The following is a 13,937-nucleotide window of genomic DNA, read 5'->3' as shown; positions in this document are numbered from 1 at the left end:
GTTGCTAGGAAGCTTTCTATTTCTATTCTTTGAAGCTGCTTATCATCTCTAGAGGAGAAACTCACAATTTCTGGTTTTTTTCCTTCAAGAAGGCATTTTTCTAAAGTATTCTAACTTCACAGGAATGATGCTGACATCTGAGAGACCTGGGTCCCCTTCCTCTGCACCTGGCCCTCTTAGCACCTCATGACCCCCTCTATCACACTTCCTGTTGGTTTTGAGGCTCCCGGGCAGGGCTGGTATCGGTACCATTCACTCCTGTATCTGCAGAATCTAACACATTTGGCACGGAGCAGGCCCTCAAGATCTGTTTATTATGTTGAATTAAAGACTTTGGTGTTTTACATGGTTATTTCCATAAAATATGTTACTCTGTGGGGTGGCGGGGAGAGTGCCACAGACATGAGAACCTTATCGGGAGTAGGAAAACCAGCCAATGCCAGGTGGCAAGCCACATTCTGTTTTCCTCTCCCCAAGCTGGAGCTTCCGGGGGACCAGAGAAACACAGTGTGAGAGACGTAGCTGCCCTCCTTCTCAAGAAGTCCATGAATTAGCCACTAAAACCAGCCAGACACGCAGCAATTAAACAGGGAGCGGGGCCCAGTGCAGTGGAGAGAAGAGTGGGTGCAAAAGCACTGAGCTGGAATCAGGGGTCTCCCAGTTCAGGGGCATCTCAGGGCCCTTGGTTGACTCACAAAGCAGCCCACCCTGGGCAGGGTTCACGAAGAGTAAAGGAGAAGGGGCGTCTGTGTGTGTACTACCAACGCAGGGGCAGACAGGTGAGAGGCAGAGCTTCTAGAAGGGAAGGGGTTGGTGGAAGGGCGGGGTGCCCCTCCACCGGGCGTTGCACGTTCAGCCATGCCAAAGACCAAGGTCTTGGAAAACAAATGATCTGAGAAACTTACTTAATATTGAATTCTCAGTCTTGAAAACGGTTCTTCTCATTCCCAGCCTCATTGTTCCTCCCAAGTTGCCGGGGTGGTGTTCGGGCATATCAATCACCTGCGAAAACAAAACAAGTTTGGTTTTGCTATTTTGTAAAAATGTGATTTCCCAAATTTCAAGCTTCACTTTTAGAGGAATGATCAGTGGGGTAAGGATGCTCCCTAAACAATAAGATCGAATCATTCCTTCCAAGTTTCCTCCTCCAATATCACCATGCTTTCCACACTCCTCCTAGCGCGCTCTTTTTCGTCTCTGCTTCTCATCAGTCATTCAAATCACTCGTAAAAAATTCATCAGGAGCAGCTTTATGACCTTCCTCCTGTCATTACTCAACCTGTCGGTCCAGGCAATGTTCACTCTTCGTGTTCTGGGCTTCTGGGGCCTCCCACTTTGGTATTCACATCCCCCCATAATAACAACCCCCTCCCACTGCCTACTTCATTCCCTAAAGATCCTCCAGAAGCAAATCTGTCAATCTTGGTGGAGACGCACAGACATGCCTCATTTTTTTCGTGCTTTGCTCAACTGTGTTTCACGGATATTACATTTTTCACAAATGGAAGGTTTGGGGCCAGCGTGCAGCAAGCACGGCTCCAGGCGCCATTTTTCCAGCAGCACGGGCTCACTTTGCGTCTCCGGGTCGCAGCGAATTAAAGTAAGTGCATTTTTTAAGACATAAGGCAATTGCACACTTAACAGACTAGAGTCTGATGCAAATGTGACTATCACACACACTGGAAAACCAAATGACTCACTTTATTTCAACATTTGCTATATTGCGGGGGGTCTGGAAGAGAACCTGAAATAAATCTGAGGTATGGCACTATACCAAAAGCACTTTTAGAATTCCTTTCTTGAAAGAAAAAAAAGCAGTATCTATTCTAGCACATTCTGTAGATCAGCATGCTACCCTCTCCCCCTCTCCCTCCCCCCTCCTATCTAACCTGTCAAGTTCTGTCAGTTCACCCCCTCCAGACTTCCCATGCACAGGCTCCCACCTCCAACTAAAGCACAGCCCCTCACTCAGACCACAGCCAGACTTTCCTCACAGGCTGCCCCACACTCCCCCTCCTAGGGCCCCAGGCCACCCTGCAGGCGCAGGCAGAGTAGCACCTGCTTGAAATCCTTGACTTGGGATATCAGCCCAGCCTAACCCTCTAGCCTCACCCCACATGACTCCCCGTGCACCCTGAGCTCTGGTCACCGAGACCATCTTCAGTTCTTCAACTGCCTCTTCCTTCCTCCCACATGGGGACTCAGGACGTGCTGTTCCCTCTACCCCAAACATGTTCTCCCACCCCCACCCCCTTTTTCTTAAATTAAGCCATCCTCCACCTTGAGGCCTCAACTCAATTAGCATATCCATTGTGAGCTTCCACGGAGCTGACAGTCCAGGGGGCTCTGCTGGCCTGGTCTGTCCTCTCATCCTCTCATCCTCGGTTTGGGTGCAGAGAGTGTGCTAGACTTTACATGACTGAGAGCCGGAGCAGCTTTTCCTTACCACAGCACGCCCAGCCCCTCACAGGTGAGCAACAGCCCATGGTACCAACCGCACGGACACACGAGTGAGCGAATGAACTCAGACTCGACCATTTCAGATTTATCTTGATGATTAATTCACAGAAATTCAGAATCATGTGATTTTTACGAAGAGCCTGTTCTCACCAGGCGTTGGTCTGTTTCCTCATCTGTTTAAGACCCTCTCATGACTTCATTTCAGCTTTCTTTTCTAAGTTGTGAGAACAGGCTACCGGCGAGATAACCTGCTGAATTCGGATTGCTCAAGCTTCCCGCTCATAAAAACCTTTCCGTTTCTTTCCCCCCCAAACCCTAACTGCCACATATTGCTCTGTAGAAATCCTTCACAACTGTAATTTCCTGAGGTAAAAATTTTCCAAGAACTTGTCTGATCTTATCAACGCCCCAGAACTTTCCAAGCCATCTGAACCCTGTGTCCCAAGTACACTCTAAGAGTCATTGAGGGGAAGGGGTGGAGAACGAACTTGATTACCCCCTTGTTGGATGGAGTGCTCAGTTCTGAAGTGCTTTTGGCCTTGGCGTCTCTTTCCTATCTTCTCTGCTTGGCTAATTATGGCTAGATAGTATTATTGAGGAGGGGTGAGAGAGGGCATTAGCGTCCAGTTCACAAACCTGAGCTGCTTATAAACGCCCAGCCCCTTATGTATTTTCTAGGAAAGAGCAGATAAGACTGCACCACACGACACAGAATCTAAGAAGTCCTAAGTTTATTCACAGCCTCAGTTTCCGCTTACGCCATCTGGGAGGCCCACAGCCACGAAGCCGTCCTGGCCTGTGGTCCTCAGCCCACCCCGACTTACAGCGATGAAGTCTACCCAGGAAGAGTCTTTTCATGCAGTTTGTTCAGTTATTGTCTTTGGTAGTCAAGAAATGTTCTAGTATGAAGCATTGAGGACAGAGTCAAATAACCCAACCGAAGACAGGAAACCTGCCTTACTGCCTACGTGGAACAAACTGACAAACGCAAGACCAGAGAAGAATTCCAACATTAAAGTGGGGGTGAGGAAGAGAAGGGAAGTGCCTCTAGCCACAGGGAAGATCTGCAAATTCCTGACAGAGCCCCAGGAGGGGCCCACTTAGAAACAGGAGATAAATAGCAGGAGAAACAGCTGCCAGAGTCCAGGGTGGTGGAGCGGAGGTGAGGGCTGCTGAATTTTTCCTGAGAGGCCTTTTGCAACTGTCGGCTTTTAAAACTTGGTGCATATTGTCTGTGTCTGGGAAGCTGGGGACATGGGGAGATCCCCAGTGGTCCAAGGGCATCGGACCTCATCCCCCCATCCCTCTTCCCTCCCTTGAAGCCCTTCAGTAAAGTGGCTTGAGTCTAAAAAAGAAAAAAGCAACTTCGCGCACAGTATTACTTCAATGAAAACACAAACTTAAGGCCCAAATGGTGAAATGTACATTTAGGCCTTACATGACAGTAGCAGTTCACGCATCCTGGCCGCTTTCAGGATCCGTCAACACAACCTTCTCCTGGAATGACAGCCGGGAAAGGAGCACCAAGGGTGTTCCTCCACGGTGACCCTCTGGTTAAAACATGTGAGCACAGTAACCAGCCGTAAAGGCAAAGAAAGTGTTAGAGCAAAGGGGGGCAGTGCGTGCAAGTAGTTTTCCGACTCTGAATGATACCCTGAAGGTTGGAGAAAAGGAGACAAGCAGAGCAAAGTCAGGTAAGTTGCCCTCTGGGGTCTGGCTTGGGAGGGCGGGCTGGGGGACCCCCATGACACACTCAGTGAAGGTTGACCAGGCCAGGCACAAGCTGAGGGCACCCAGCACTCTGGAAGGGGAAGCTGGGGAGGCAGAAAGCACCACATCTCCCCACCAGCCGCCTTGCAGAGTTTCCAGGCGATCCTCCAGGCTCTAAAGATGACAGCAGACTGTGTCTTGGATTACAAGCTCCCTGATTCAGCAACAAAATTAAGGACGTCTTTGTTCCCAGCAGTCCTTCCACAAAAAAGCCCGAGACAAGAGATCATCACACTTTCCGAAGATATCTTGGATCACTACTGAGTGATTAAGGAAAAGAACCTCAAAAATGCTTTCCTTCTGAACCCAGCATTTCCAATATACCTGAGATTTTTTTTGCATCTCAGGGAGGGAATGTCCCCTCCGTTACAAAAGGGTCGCCTCTGCCCACTCTGACTCTGCCTAAATACTGGCTGACAGGCCCCACGAGAGACCTGTGATTTCTTGGAACTGAGCCATCTAGCATAAGAAAAATAAAAAAGGATCAATAAGTAACGAATATTGGTGGTGATAAAGTTCTAAGAGATGTAAAAGCACCACTAATTAACCTTTACCGAAGTTTCTACAGACCATGATAAAAGTGTAATGGATTCAAGACGTCATGAGTCCTGGTGCCTCAAACAATAAAGTCTAGGGAAGCGCTGTCCTCTTATCAAAGATGAAATTCCTCAATGGCAGTGTGTGAGGGAGAAGCCTTCCCACCTACGTGGCAGAGTCCGGGTAAGGCTGGCTTCCCCCGTGTCCTTGCCTTTGAACGTTTCATCCAGGGACCTTACCTCCCAGCAGACGTGTTCACAGACAAATCTCTCAGATTTCGTAGTATATTCCTGAAGTATTCTCCACAAGGATGTCCCCAGCACATTCCTTTCCTCCTGCTCAACAGGTTTTTCTGTTCCTTTTTTTTTTTTTTAAGATTTATTTATTTATTTATTTATACAAGCACTGGGTACAGTCAGAAGCACGGGAGGGTGAGAGAATTCACCAGAGCCAGAGTGGGGAACAGAACAGGCAGACTGACGAAGTACACTGCTGAGGGGAGCAGCGGGCGCGGCAGGAGAGGTCTGCGCACCATGTGGGACCCTCGCCGGTGGCCGGGGATCGAACTAGCACTGCAGAGACTGCGGGCAGCTTCGCAGCCCAGTGCTCAACCGCTGCGCCACCAGGGGAGGCCCTTTTTTGTTGTTGTTGTTCTTTTTTTTGTTGTCGTTCTTTTTTTTAAAGCCTGTTTCTGATTTTGATTCTCTTCAAGCCATATTCAAGTCGAGCATCAAGTATGAACCCATCTGGTATCCATATTATAGCACCTCACACTGCCTCACCCGGCACCACTGCGGAGCACACACAGCTCCGCCTGGGCCTCAGCTTCCAGCACATTCAGGATCTCCAACTATTTTAGCTCGTGGTGCAGCCCTGACTCAGACAAGTCCACGCCAAAGGCTCCTCTGTGCCCCCTCCCCAGCCCAAGCCACACCTGTCACCTCTGTGATACTTTCCTAAGATGCCGTCTCCCTCCATTCCACATGGCTTGTGCTTCAGGGACCCCCTCCACCTCTCCTTACTGTCCCCTAATTAATACCACTGCTAGGATCCCCTCTTAAATAAATAACGCATGTGCTGTTCATGCATTTTCAGTTGGTCCTCATGCTTGGCTGAATAGTGGCACCTCAAAGACGCCCCAGTCCTACTCCCCAGAACCTGTGAGTGTTACCTTCTATAGCAAAAGGGATCTTACAGATGTGATCGAGCCGAGGCTCTGGAGCTGGGAAGGCTCCCTCAGGTTATCCAAGTGACCCAACGTAACCACAGGGTCTTTATGATAAGAGGGAGGCGGGAGGGCCGGAGGAGGAGCAGGAAATGTGCTGCTGCGAGAGACAGAGAAACAGGGAGAGGCAGAGAGAGATTAGAAGGGGCTACTTTGCTGACTTTGAAGATTAAGGAAGGGGTCAAGAGCAAGCGGTCTCTAGAAGCTCTAGACGCTCCCCTTAGAGCTTCCAGAAGGAATGCGGCCAACTCATTTTATACTTCCGAGCTCCAGGACTGTAAGAAAGTAAATGCTTGTTGCTTCATGTCACTAAGTTTATGGAAATTTGTTGATGCAGCAGCAGCCGTGGCTGGCATTTCCCACAGGCCTGCTCTTCCGCTCATGCGAGTGCCCCAGCACAGGGACCACCCCTTCAGTCTCCACCAGAGCTCAGCACAGAGTCGGGGTCTTACCAACTGCTCTGTAATTAAGTCTCCCTAGATTGTTCTCAAAAACTACCAGAGATAAGGGACTAGGGTGGTCCTAAGAGATGTAGGGGGGTGTCTGAGAAGCCATGGATAGTGCCCAGCTGCAAGGGGTGCCCTTCAGCAGACTGTGGGGGAGGGCCGCACCCAAGGGTGCCTCTCACTTGACGCAAGGCCATTACTTCCTTTCCTGATCCCCAACCTGGGTGTCTCAGAGCAGCATGGGGCTGGAATTGACCAAGACGAAAGCCTCCAGTGATCCTCTAAATCTGCTTTCTATTTTAACTTGATTTCTCCTCCAGGAAACGAAGGCCTGTTCCTTCCATCAGGAAACCTTGACATGTGAAGTAGTGCCTTCAGGTGTGAACATAAGAAGTAGGTATAAGTGCTACCTCTGGGTCTTAGGCTAACATTGACCGGCTTGCTTCATAGACACGCTGTCCTGTGGAGGGGTAGGTGGCTTGGTGGGTAAGGTGCATGCTGGGCCTGGCCGGAATCCCAGCTCGACCCCTCCCCAGAGCCATGACCTCGAGCAGGTCCTTGAACATCTCTAGAGAAAGTGACCAAAGTCTCCACTTCTCAGGAGTCCTGTGGCGGGGGAGGGAGAGGGGGGTTCCCCAGGTAAAGTGTTGGGGGATGAAGGCAGCACACCGCCCATGGAGAAGATCAGCCCCCAATAAGCAAGGGCTATAGTTAGGGGGCCTCTGGGAACACAACCACCCAGCACCTGCAGGCAGGCCCCAGCTTTCGGTAATCAGGGTCCCTCCTAAATCTCAGGAACGAAGATAACACAAACCTGTGCCCATTTTGCTTGCCAGGGCCTGGGGACTGACTGTACCCTCTTCCTGAATGCCCTTAACAGGTGCTTCCTGCTGTCAACTTCGAGGAGAATGCAGAGCTCAGGAGACCCGTGGTACCCAGAGCTGTTAAAGATACCCGTGGCTTTCTGAGGAAAGACATAAGTCTGTCCAAAGATCGAGCAATTGAATGGCAAGGATAGAAATAACCTTTGCCTCTCCATTTTTCCATTACCAATCTTGTGCTTGTCATTTTCCCCCCTTCTCTAGTTTCAAAATGCACTCTTTTGAACACACCCTGTATTTATTGCCAATCTCCATACATGTTTAGTTAATGTTTCATGAGAATATCTATTGATGGAGTTCATGTTTCTCACTGAGGTTTTAGCCTCACGCTTGAGTCCACAGGTAAAGAGAACATAAGAGAGGGGAGATGTGATGGCAGAGAAGAGCAAGTGCAATTTGAAGACGACCCATGGCTCGTTTTTCAAGGTCTGTTAGCATTCACTACCAGCACAAGTTCTGACAGCAAACAGCTCTGGTCTCACTGAACCAGGTCCTCCTCTGAAATGAGAGATTTGTAGCCTACAGGACTGTTAACCAAATGTTTTTCTTAGAGTTATTTATATCTATACATATACACATCATAACAGAATATATGCCACGTGTCCTGTCAGATACCTAATAAAATCATATAGTTTATGCACTATGTAGTTATTAAGTAATTATAGTTATTAAAATCACTTATTCCATATACACTCAAGAAATATAACAAGTACCATGTTGATTTCAGCTCACAAGTGGTCGCTGGAGAGAACAGATAGTGGAAGATGTTATTTCACCCACCGGGGAGATAGGAGTATGGACGGTCAGGCTCTGTGGGTGTGTGGTTGGGTAGCAGACAGATGCCCAGGGGTTTCGGGAGCAAGCGTCTGGATGCCTATAATGGCTTCTCAGGTGTTCAAGGGGGAGAGTTGTCTGTCCATAGATGGACAAATGTGGAAATGTGAGTGATTTGAGAATCTGGATGAAAGGAAAGTTGATGCTTACTGACTATTCTCGCAACTTTCCCAAAGATTTGAAATTTTTAAAGAAGACATAAGAGGAAAAAGGAATTTCTTGTGACAGTTGCTCAACAAAAATCACTTTTTTCCCCAAAACCCAGAAATTATCTCGAGCCTTGATTAAAATGCACAGGATATTTTTGTGTCAAGTATAAGCAAATGCCTACCTTTACTCTAAGTGAATTAATACATATTTCAGTACTAATGCATTTCACATCAAAGAATCTGTAATAAAAGCTCAAATAATATTTGTAGGACAGTAAAGGTGCATGGAGTGATAAAGGTTCGGGGTTGGTGGGAAGCTTTGAGGGAACCCCATAAGATTTCACATTTGTGCACCAAAATAAGTAAGACCCTAGAATTTTAGAACTGAAAAGTATTAGGAAAAAATAGTCCAATATGTCACTCTTCAATTTGGACATGATATGATTAAGTGTGAGAGAAAACTGCACAAGAGTGAAAGTGTACAAGGATTTAAAAGCTGGCGAGTGCTTTTAACATGGATCTGGAACCCCTTCTTGTGAGTCAAAATCAGCAGCAGATCAATGGTCTCTGGAAACGTCCTAGTTCTTTCATAGAACTCTTTGCAGGAGAAATAAACATTATCTCCAATTTTAAATCCTGGCAGTTGCGAAAAGATTGAAGCATTTCCAGTGGACTAAAAGTAAGTCAAGTGCGTTCACAAGTTTTAGAATGAAAACTATATTTGGTAAGGAAAAAGATAATAAGAAATAGAAAGCAAGACATAAGAACAACAAATAACGAAAAAGGTGAAAGAAGACTATGTTCTTGGTGATCTCGCTTTGCCAAGTAGAACCACAAATTATTGTGTTGCTTTCCCCCACTGTTTCTCAGTGATATTCATATTCATATTCAAGAATGAATATTCTGTTCTTTCATTCATTTATTCAAATATGCGTGGACCTAAGATGCACAAAGCTGCAGAGGGACTTGAGCGGTCATACTGTCATTTTTAAAACTTTTTTCTGGATGTGACGAAAATTATTTCTCAAGCCTAAATATGCAACTAAATTGAAAAGTAAAATATACTGATGTTTCTTGAAATGTGGACAAATATCATAATTCCATGTTGGAGGGGAAATATAATCTAAGGGGGAAAAAAATCCCAAGCTGACTCTTGGGACTCTGACCCATTAAGCAACTGAGAAGATTGGCCTTTATTGGCTCTTGCCCTTAATTAGGAGGTGAGTGCCATCTTCCACGTGGGTTTCAAAAATCATTAATAATTACCCTTAAATGACAAACAAAAGGAAAATTTTATAATCAGGGTGGTGTGTCTGTAAAGGCTATAAAAGTCTCACATCCTGTTCAGCTCTTCATTGCTACTGCGTTTTGCTAGCTGCCTCTCATTGGGCAACCAGGTAAGTGCAGTTTTGGTACTACCTAGAGCGCTGTCTGCTTGCACTGATATTCTGCTTCTTTTACAATGGTGTGAAAGATAAAGGTCTGGAGAGAAGGTGGTTTTGTGCCATCAAGAGATATCACCAGTATCTCAGAGGCTAGAATCTGTGGCCAGGCGTTCTCCAAGACCACGGCCACAGAATGCAGAGCGGGTACATAAAAAAGTGGTTCTGGGGCCTCCCCAGTGGCGCAGCGGTTGAGTGCTGGGTTGCGAAGCTGCCCGCAGCCTCTGAGGCGCCGGTTCGATCCCCGGCTGCTCCCCGGCCACCGGAAGAGGGTCCCACATGGCGCGCAGACCTCTCCTGCCGCCCACTGCTCCCCTCAGCAGTGTACTTGGGTCCTCCTGCCTGCTCTGCTCCCCGCTCTGGCTCTGGTGAATTCTCTCACCCACCCGCGCTTCTGACTGTACCCAGTGCTTGTATAAATAAATAAATTAAATAAATAAATAAAAATCAATCTTTAAAAAAAAAAAAAGTGGTTCTGGGGACTATACCCGAACACATGTACTGGAAGAACAGACATTTAACAGTGTCTAAGATGATCTGTAGAACACCTTGGCAGTTACTGGTACAGCTCCTAGGGTTCCCTTCCATGTCTTCCCCTGCCCCCCCTTTTTCTTCTCTCTCTCTCTCTCTCTCTCTCTCTTTTCTTCATTTACCTCCTCTCATATGGAGGAGCCAGCCCAATGGCACTTAAATCCTGCCGGTAATCTTCAGCAGGAAACTCCCCTTCAGCTTTTTGGTAAGTTCACGTCTCCCCCCAAACCTGCAGGACACCAAAATGAGTGTGAAAAAGTCTGCCGAAGAACTGAAGAACATTTTTGCAAAATACGCTGCCAAAGAAGGTGACCCCGACCAGCTGTCGAAGGAGGAGCTGAGGCTGTTGATTCAGGCTGAATTCCCCAGCTTGCTGAAAGTGAGTGGCCAACTGCAGAGCCCCGGAAGCGGACCTCTGCTGGTGGGAGGGGGTTGAGGGGACAGGAAAGGACACCGGGGAGAGGCTAAGGTCTGCGACACGAATCCTCACAGCACCCAAGGTGCGGGGGGTCACTTGAAGGGGGCACTCGGACATGTACTCTTCCTCCCTTGACGGCTGGCCACGTTGCAGAGGGCAAGCGCCTAGAAAGCAGGCTTCTACCCCTCCCCACCAGCCTCAGCAGGACTGTCCAGGACCAGCCATGGTCAGAGGAAACACAGGCCACACTTTTACCACGCCAGGTCTACAATAAACATACTCAAAGGCTGCAGCACGCCTGTGCCAGGCTTTAGGAAAACCAAGAGGTCTGTAAAACGATATTAGCTCTCCTTGGACACACCTCGCTGTTCCTGGTAGGATGCCTCAACAAGGCCAACCCTTAGCTGGCAGTCTGTTAGGAAAACCCGGTTTAAAGTTGACAAATTGCCCTCGGTGGACACTGTTTATATTTCAAAAGCATTTGTATTTATTTGTGTTAAGCATCTAAATCTGTGTTAATGAGGCAACCAGGCATTTCTAAACAACTTATGGGAAAGGATTAAATTTCCTCAGCCATAAAGTTTCCTGTCAAAACCATCCCAGAGTTGTCAACATCAAAATGCACCTGGAGGCAAGCAGGAGCAGGGAAAGGCCTTGCTCTTGGCTCGATTTCCTTTGCAACTAAAGCAATCTTTAGCTGGGAAGCAACGCCCTAACTGTCATGTCGATGTGGCCACTATTTAGCAGAAACTCCAGAAAAAAGAATTTGCTTCCCAGTTTTTAACCAGAAACGTCCCTTCTGCCAATATATGTGAAGGTTTCTGGTTTTAGTTGTGGAGAAGGTTTCCATTTTTAGTCCATAAAAGAAAAGCAGCTGAATTCAATGACCTTATAATCTGATCTCTATTCATGTTCTTATAGTTAAAACATAAAATAACTTTGAAAAAGTTAAAGGAGCTAGCAAGAAAAGATACAATTAATTAAAAATTAAAAAAAAATTATTATCCTACTTGTCAGAACTTAATCTGAGAAAGGCTGACTTCTCAAATACGCACATTTTCCAAAAGGAAGAAAAAGCATCATAATTAGTATGAATAATACTAAAAGGGAGAAATATAACAATAAAAGAAAAATAATCAAGTGACGGGAAAGCTTAGGCCATTGACGCAAGCTGTTTTGAAAGGTAAGACTGGTGATTTGTTCTGTCTCTATTTTATGTTCTTCCTACAAAAAGCATGAATGACTTTTACAATTTGGATAAAGGTGGGAGACTAAAGGAAATTTCGAGAACTCTGCTCACTAAGTCATATATCTGATTATATTTCCATTGGGCTCACTAACGTTTCCCAAGCTATACCCCATTTACTTCTCACTCATCTGCTTTCGATTCTAGCAAATGCTCCAGGAGAACAGTGTTAGGTGTTTACAAAACAGATGCTGAGAAACTAACAGTTTGGTCTGGGGATTAACGGCAATGGGCCAAGTTCCTCTGTAGGAATCTCAGGCGGCAAAGCATTCCCTGCTGTAGCGATCTATTACACACAACATGAACACACACTACGAACCGCACACTTACCTACACTTAGGTAGTTAAGATGATAGAGTTTATGTGAGGTGTTACCACAGTTTTATTTTTTTAATTTGAGGATAACTTATAAATGGGCTTCACTGTTCTAAGTAGGATCTATCGACAAGACCAACACTTAGTGGGCAGTCTTAAGAAAATCAGTCTACGGTGCTTGCGTGGTCTATTTCTCTGTGTGTGTGTATATATGCATTTGTATGTACTTAAATATCTATATTTATAAAATATATATGCTAACTTATAAACTCAACTGTTACTTCAGATACGCCCATACCTGAAAGTCAGCGTTGTAATGGCTTTAAGATTTGAATTTTATGGTAAAGACAAAACTTAAGTCGGCTTCAGACATGTCCAACCTGTCAGTAGTGAAAAGGGAATCGAGCTGGACATGAGGGCCTCATGTAATGTCTCAAGTTGGGGTCCCCGAGCAGGGTCAGTCCTGGACCAGCAGCGTCAGCAATGTCTGGGGATCTGTTGGAAAAACAGATTCTCGGGCCCCACCCCAGGCCTGTTGAATCAGAACCCCTGGGAGCGGACCTGTCAATCTGTTTAGCCCACCAGCCAAAGTCATCGTGCGTGGCATAGAGATGGGCCGAGCCCCGGGTGTGGGAACAACTGGGATGCTTGCTGGTGACGGGGCTGGGCGCGCGAGTCCTTGTGAGAACCCTAAGCCCTCAACTTACCAGCCGTGGGCCCTGGACCTAGTTAGCGGCTGTCTCGAAGCCTGTTTCCCCACCTGTAACGTGGAGCTTCTCCACAGGGTGGCTGGAGGGGCTGCACAGGCTACGGTAAGCCCTAGGCACCGACCAGCTCCCTGGGAACCCTTGGGGCAGGGTCCTCAACTATTTGTGGATCCACGCTCCCCCACACCCCCAGCAGTCTAATGAAGTACTCGTCCTTCCTGTCAAAGGAATATTTTTAGAAAATTACCTAAGGGCCTCCCCGGTGGTGCAAGGGGTTGAGACACAACCTATGAAGCTATCTACAGCCTCTGCAGCATGAGTTCGATCCCCAGCCAGGGAGCAACCCACATGGTGCAGCAGACCTCTCCTGACTCACCCGCTGCTCCCCTCAGCAGTGGATTTCAGTCGATCTGCCTGTTCTGTTCCCCGCTCTGTCTCTGGTGAATCCTCTCACCCCCCATGCCTCTGGCCTGTACCCCAGTTCTTGTATGCATAAATAAATCCTTAAAAAAGAAAAAGAAAAAGAAAAATGCCTAAGACTACCTAGGAAATCAGTTAGATTAGAATACACGTTAACAATATTAAAATAACAAATGTTGGCGGGAGTAAACAATAGCCCATTCTGTGATATGAAGCAGTAACACCACAGCGAGAGTTAGTTTTTCATCCTCTAACTCCCAGCAACACGTGACGAAAACTCAGCAGACTTCTTGGACAGACCCAGTGCCCCAAATTTCAGAGAATCGAATTCCAGAGAATGTGGAATAGTAATGTTCATTTTCTCTCCTCTCACCATCCCATCTTCTTTGTCCAAAACCAGGGTCCGAGCACCATAGATGAGCTCTTCCAGGAACTGGACAAGAATGGCGATGGAGAAGTTAGTTTCGAAGAATTCCAGGTGTTAGTAAAGAAGATATCCCAGTGAAGGAAAGAAAGCAGACACCAAAAGAAGACCGTCTGGGAATGTGGTTTTATC

At 46.9% G+C, this 13,937-nt stretch overlaps 2 protein-coding genes across 5 annotated transcripts in view; one reads left to right on the top strand and one right to left on the bottom strand.

Annotated features, from left to right (window-relative positions):
* The window catches only part of CTPS2 (CTP synthase 2), an 82,863-nt gene that overhangs the window by 24,579 nt on the left and 44,347 nt on the right, over positions 1-13,937 (bottom strand). For all 4 annotated transcript variants that reach the window (XM_037512665.2, XM_037512662.2, XM_037512661.2 and 1 more), the window contains exon 14: positions 906-1,002. In XM_037512665.2, the coding sequence (XP_037368562.1) occupies positions 906-1,002 (97 nt within the window). The remainder of the gene's footprint in view (positions 1-905; positions 1,003-13,937) is intronic.
* On the top strand, positions 10,520-13,923 carry S100G (S100 calcium binding protein G). Its single transcript, XM_037512666.2, has 2 exons — positions 10,520-10,654; positions 13,782-13,923. The coding sequence occupies exons 1-2, from the start codon at positions 10,520-10,522 to the stop codon at positions 13,884-13,886; spliced, it is 240 nt and encodes a 79-aa protein (XP_037368563.1). The 3' UTR covers positions 13,887-13,923.

The sequence above is a fragment of the Talpa occidentalis genome, unplaced genomic scaffold, assembly GCF_014898055.3.
Source record: "Talpa occidentalis isolate TD23 unplaced genomic scaffold, MPIMG_talOcc4v2.1 talOcc4.15, whole genome shotgun sequence".
Taxonomy (NCBI): domain Eukaryota; kingdom Metazoa; phylum Chordata; class Mammalia; order Eulipotyphla; family Talpidae; genus Talpa; species Talpa occidentalis.
This window is presented reverse-complemented; position numbering and strand designations above follow the sequence as displayed.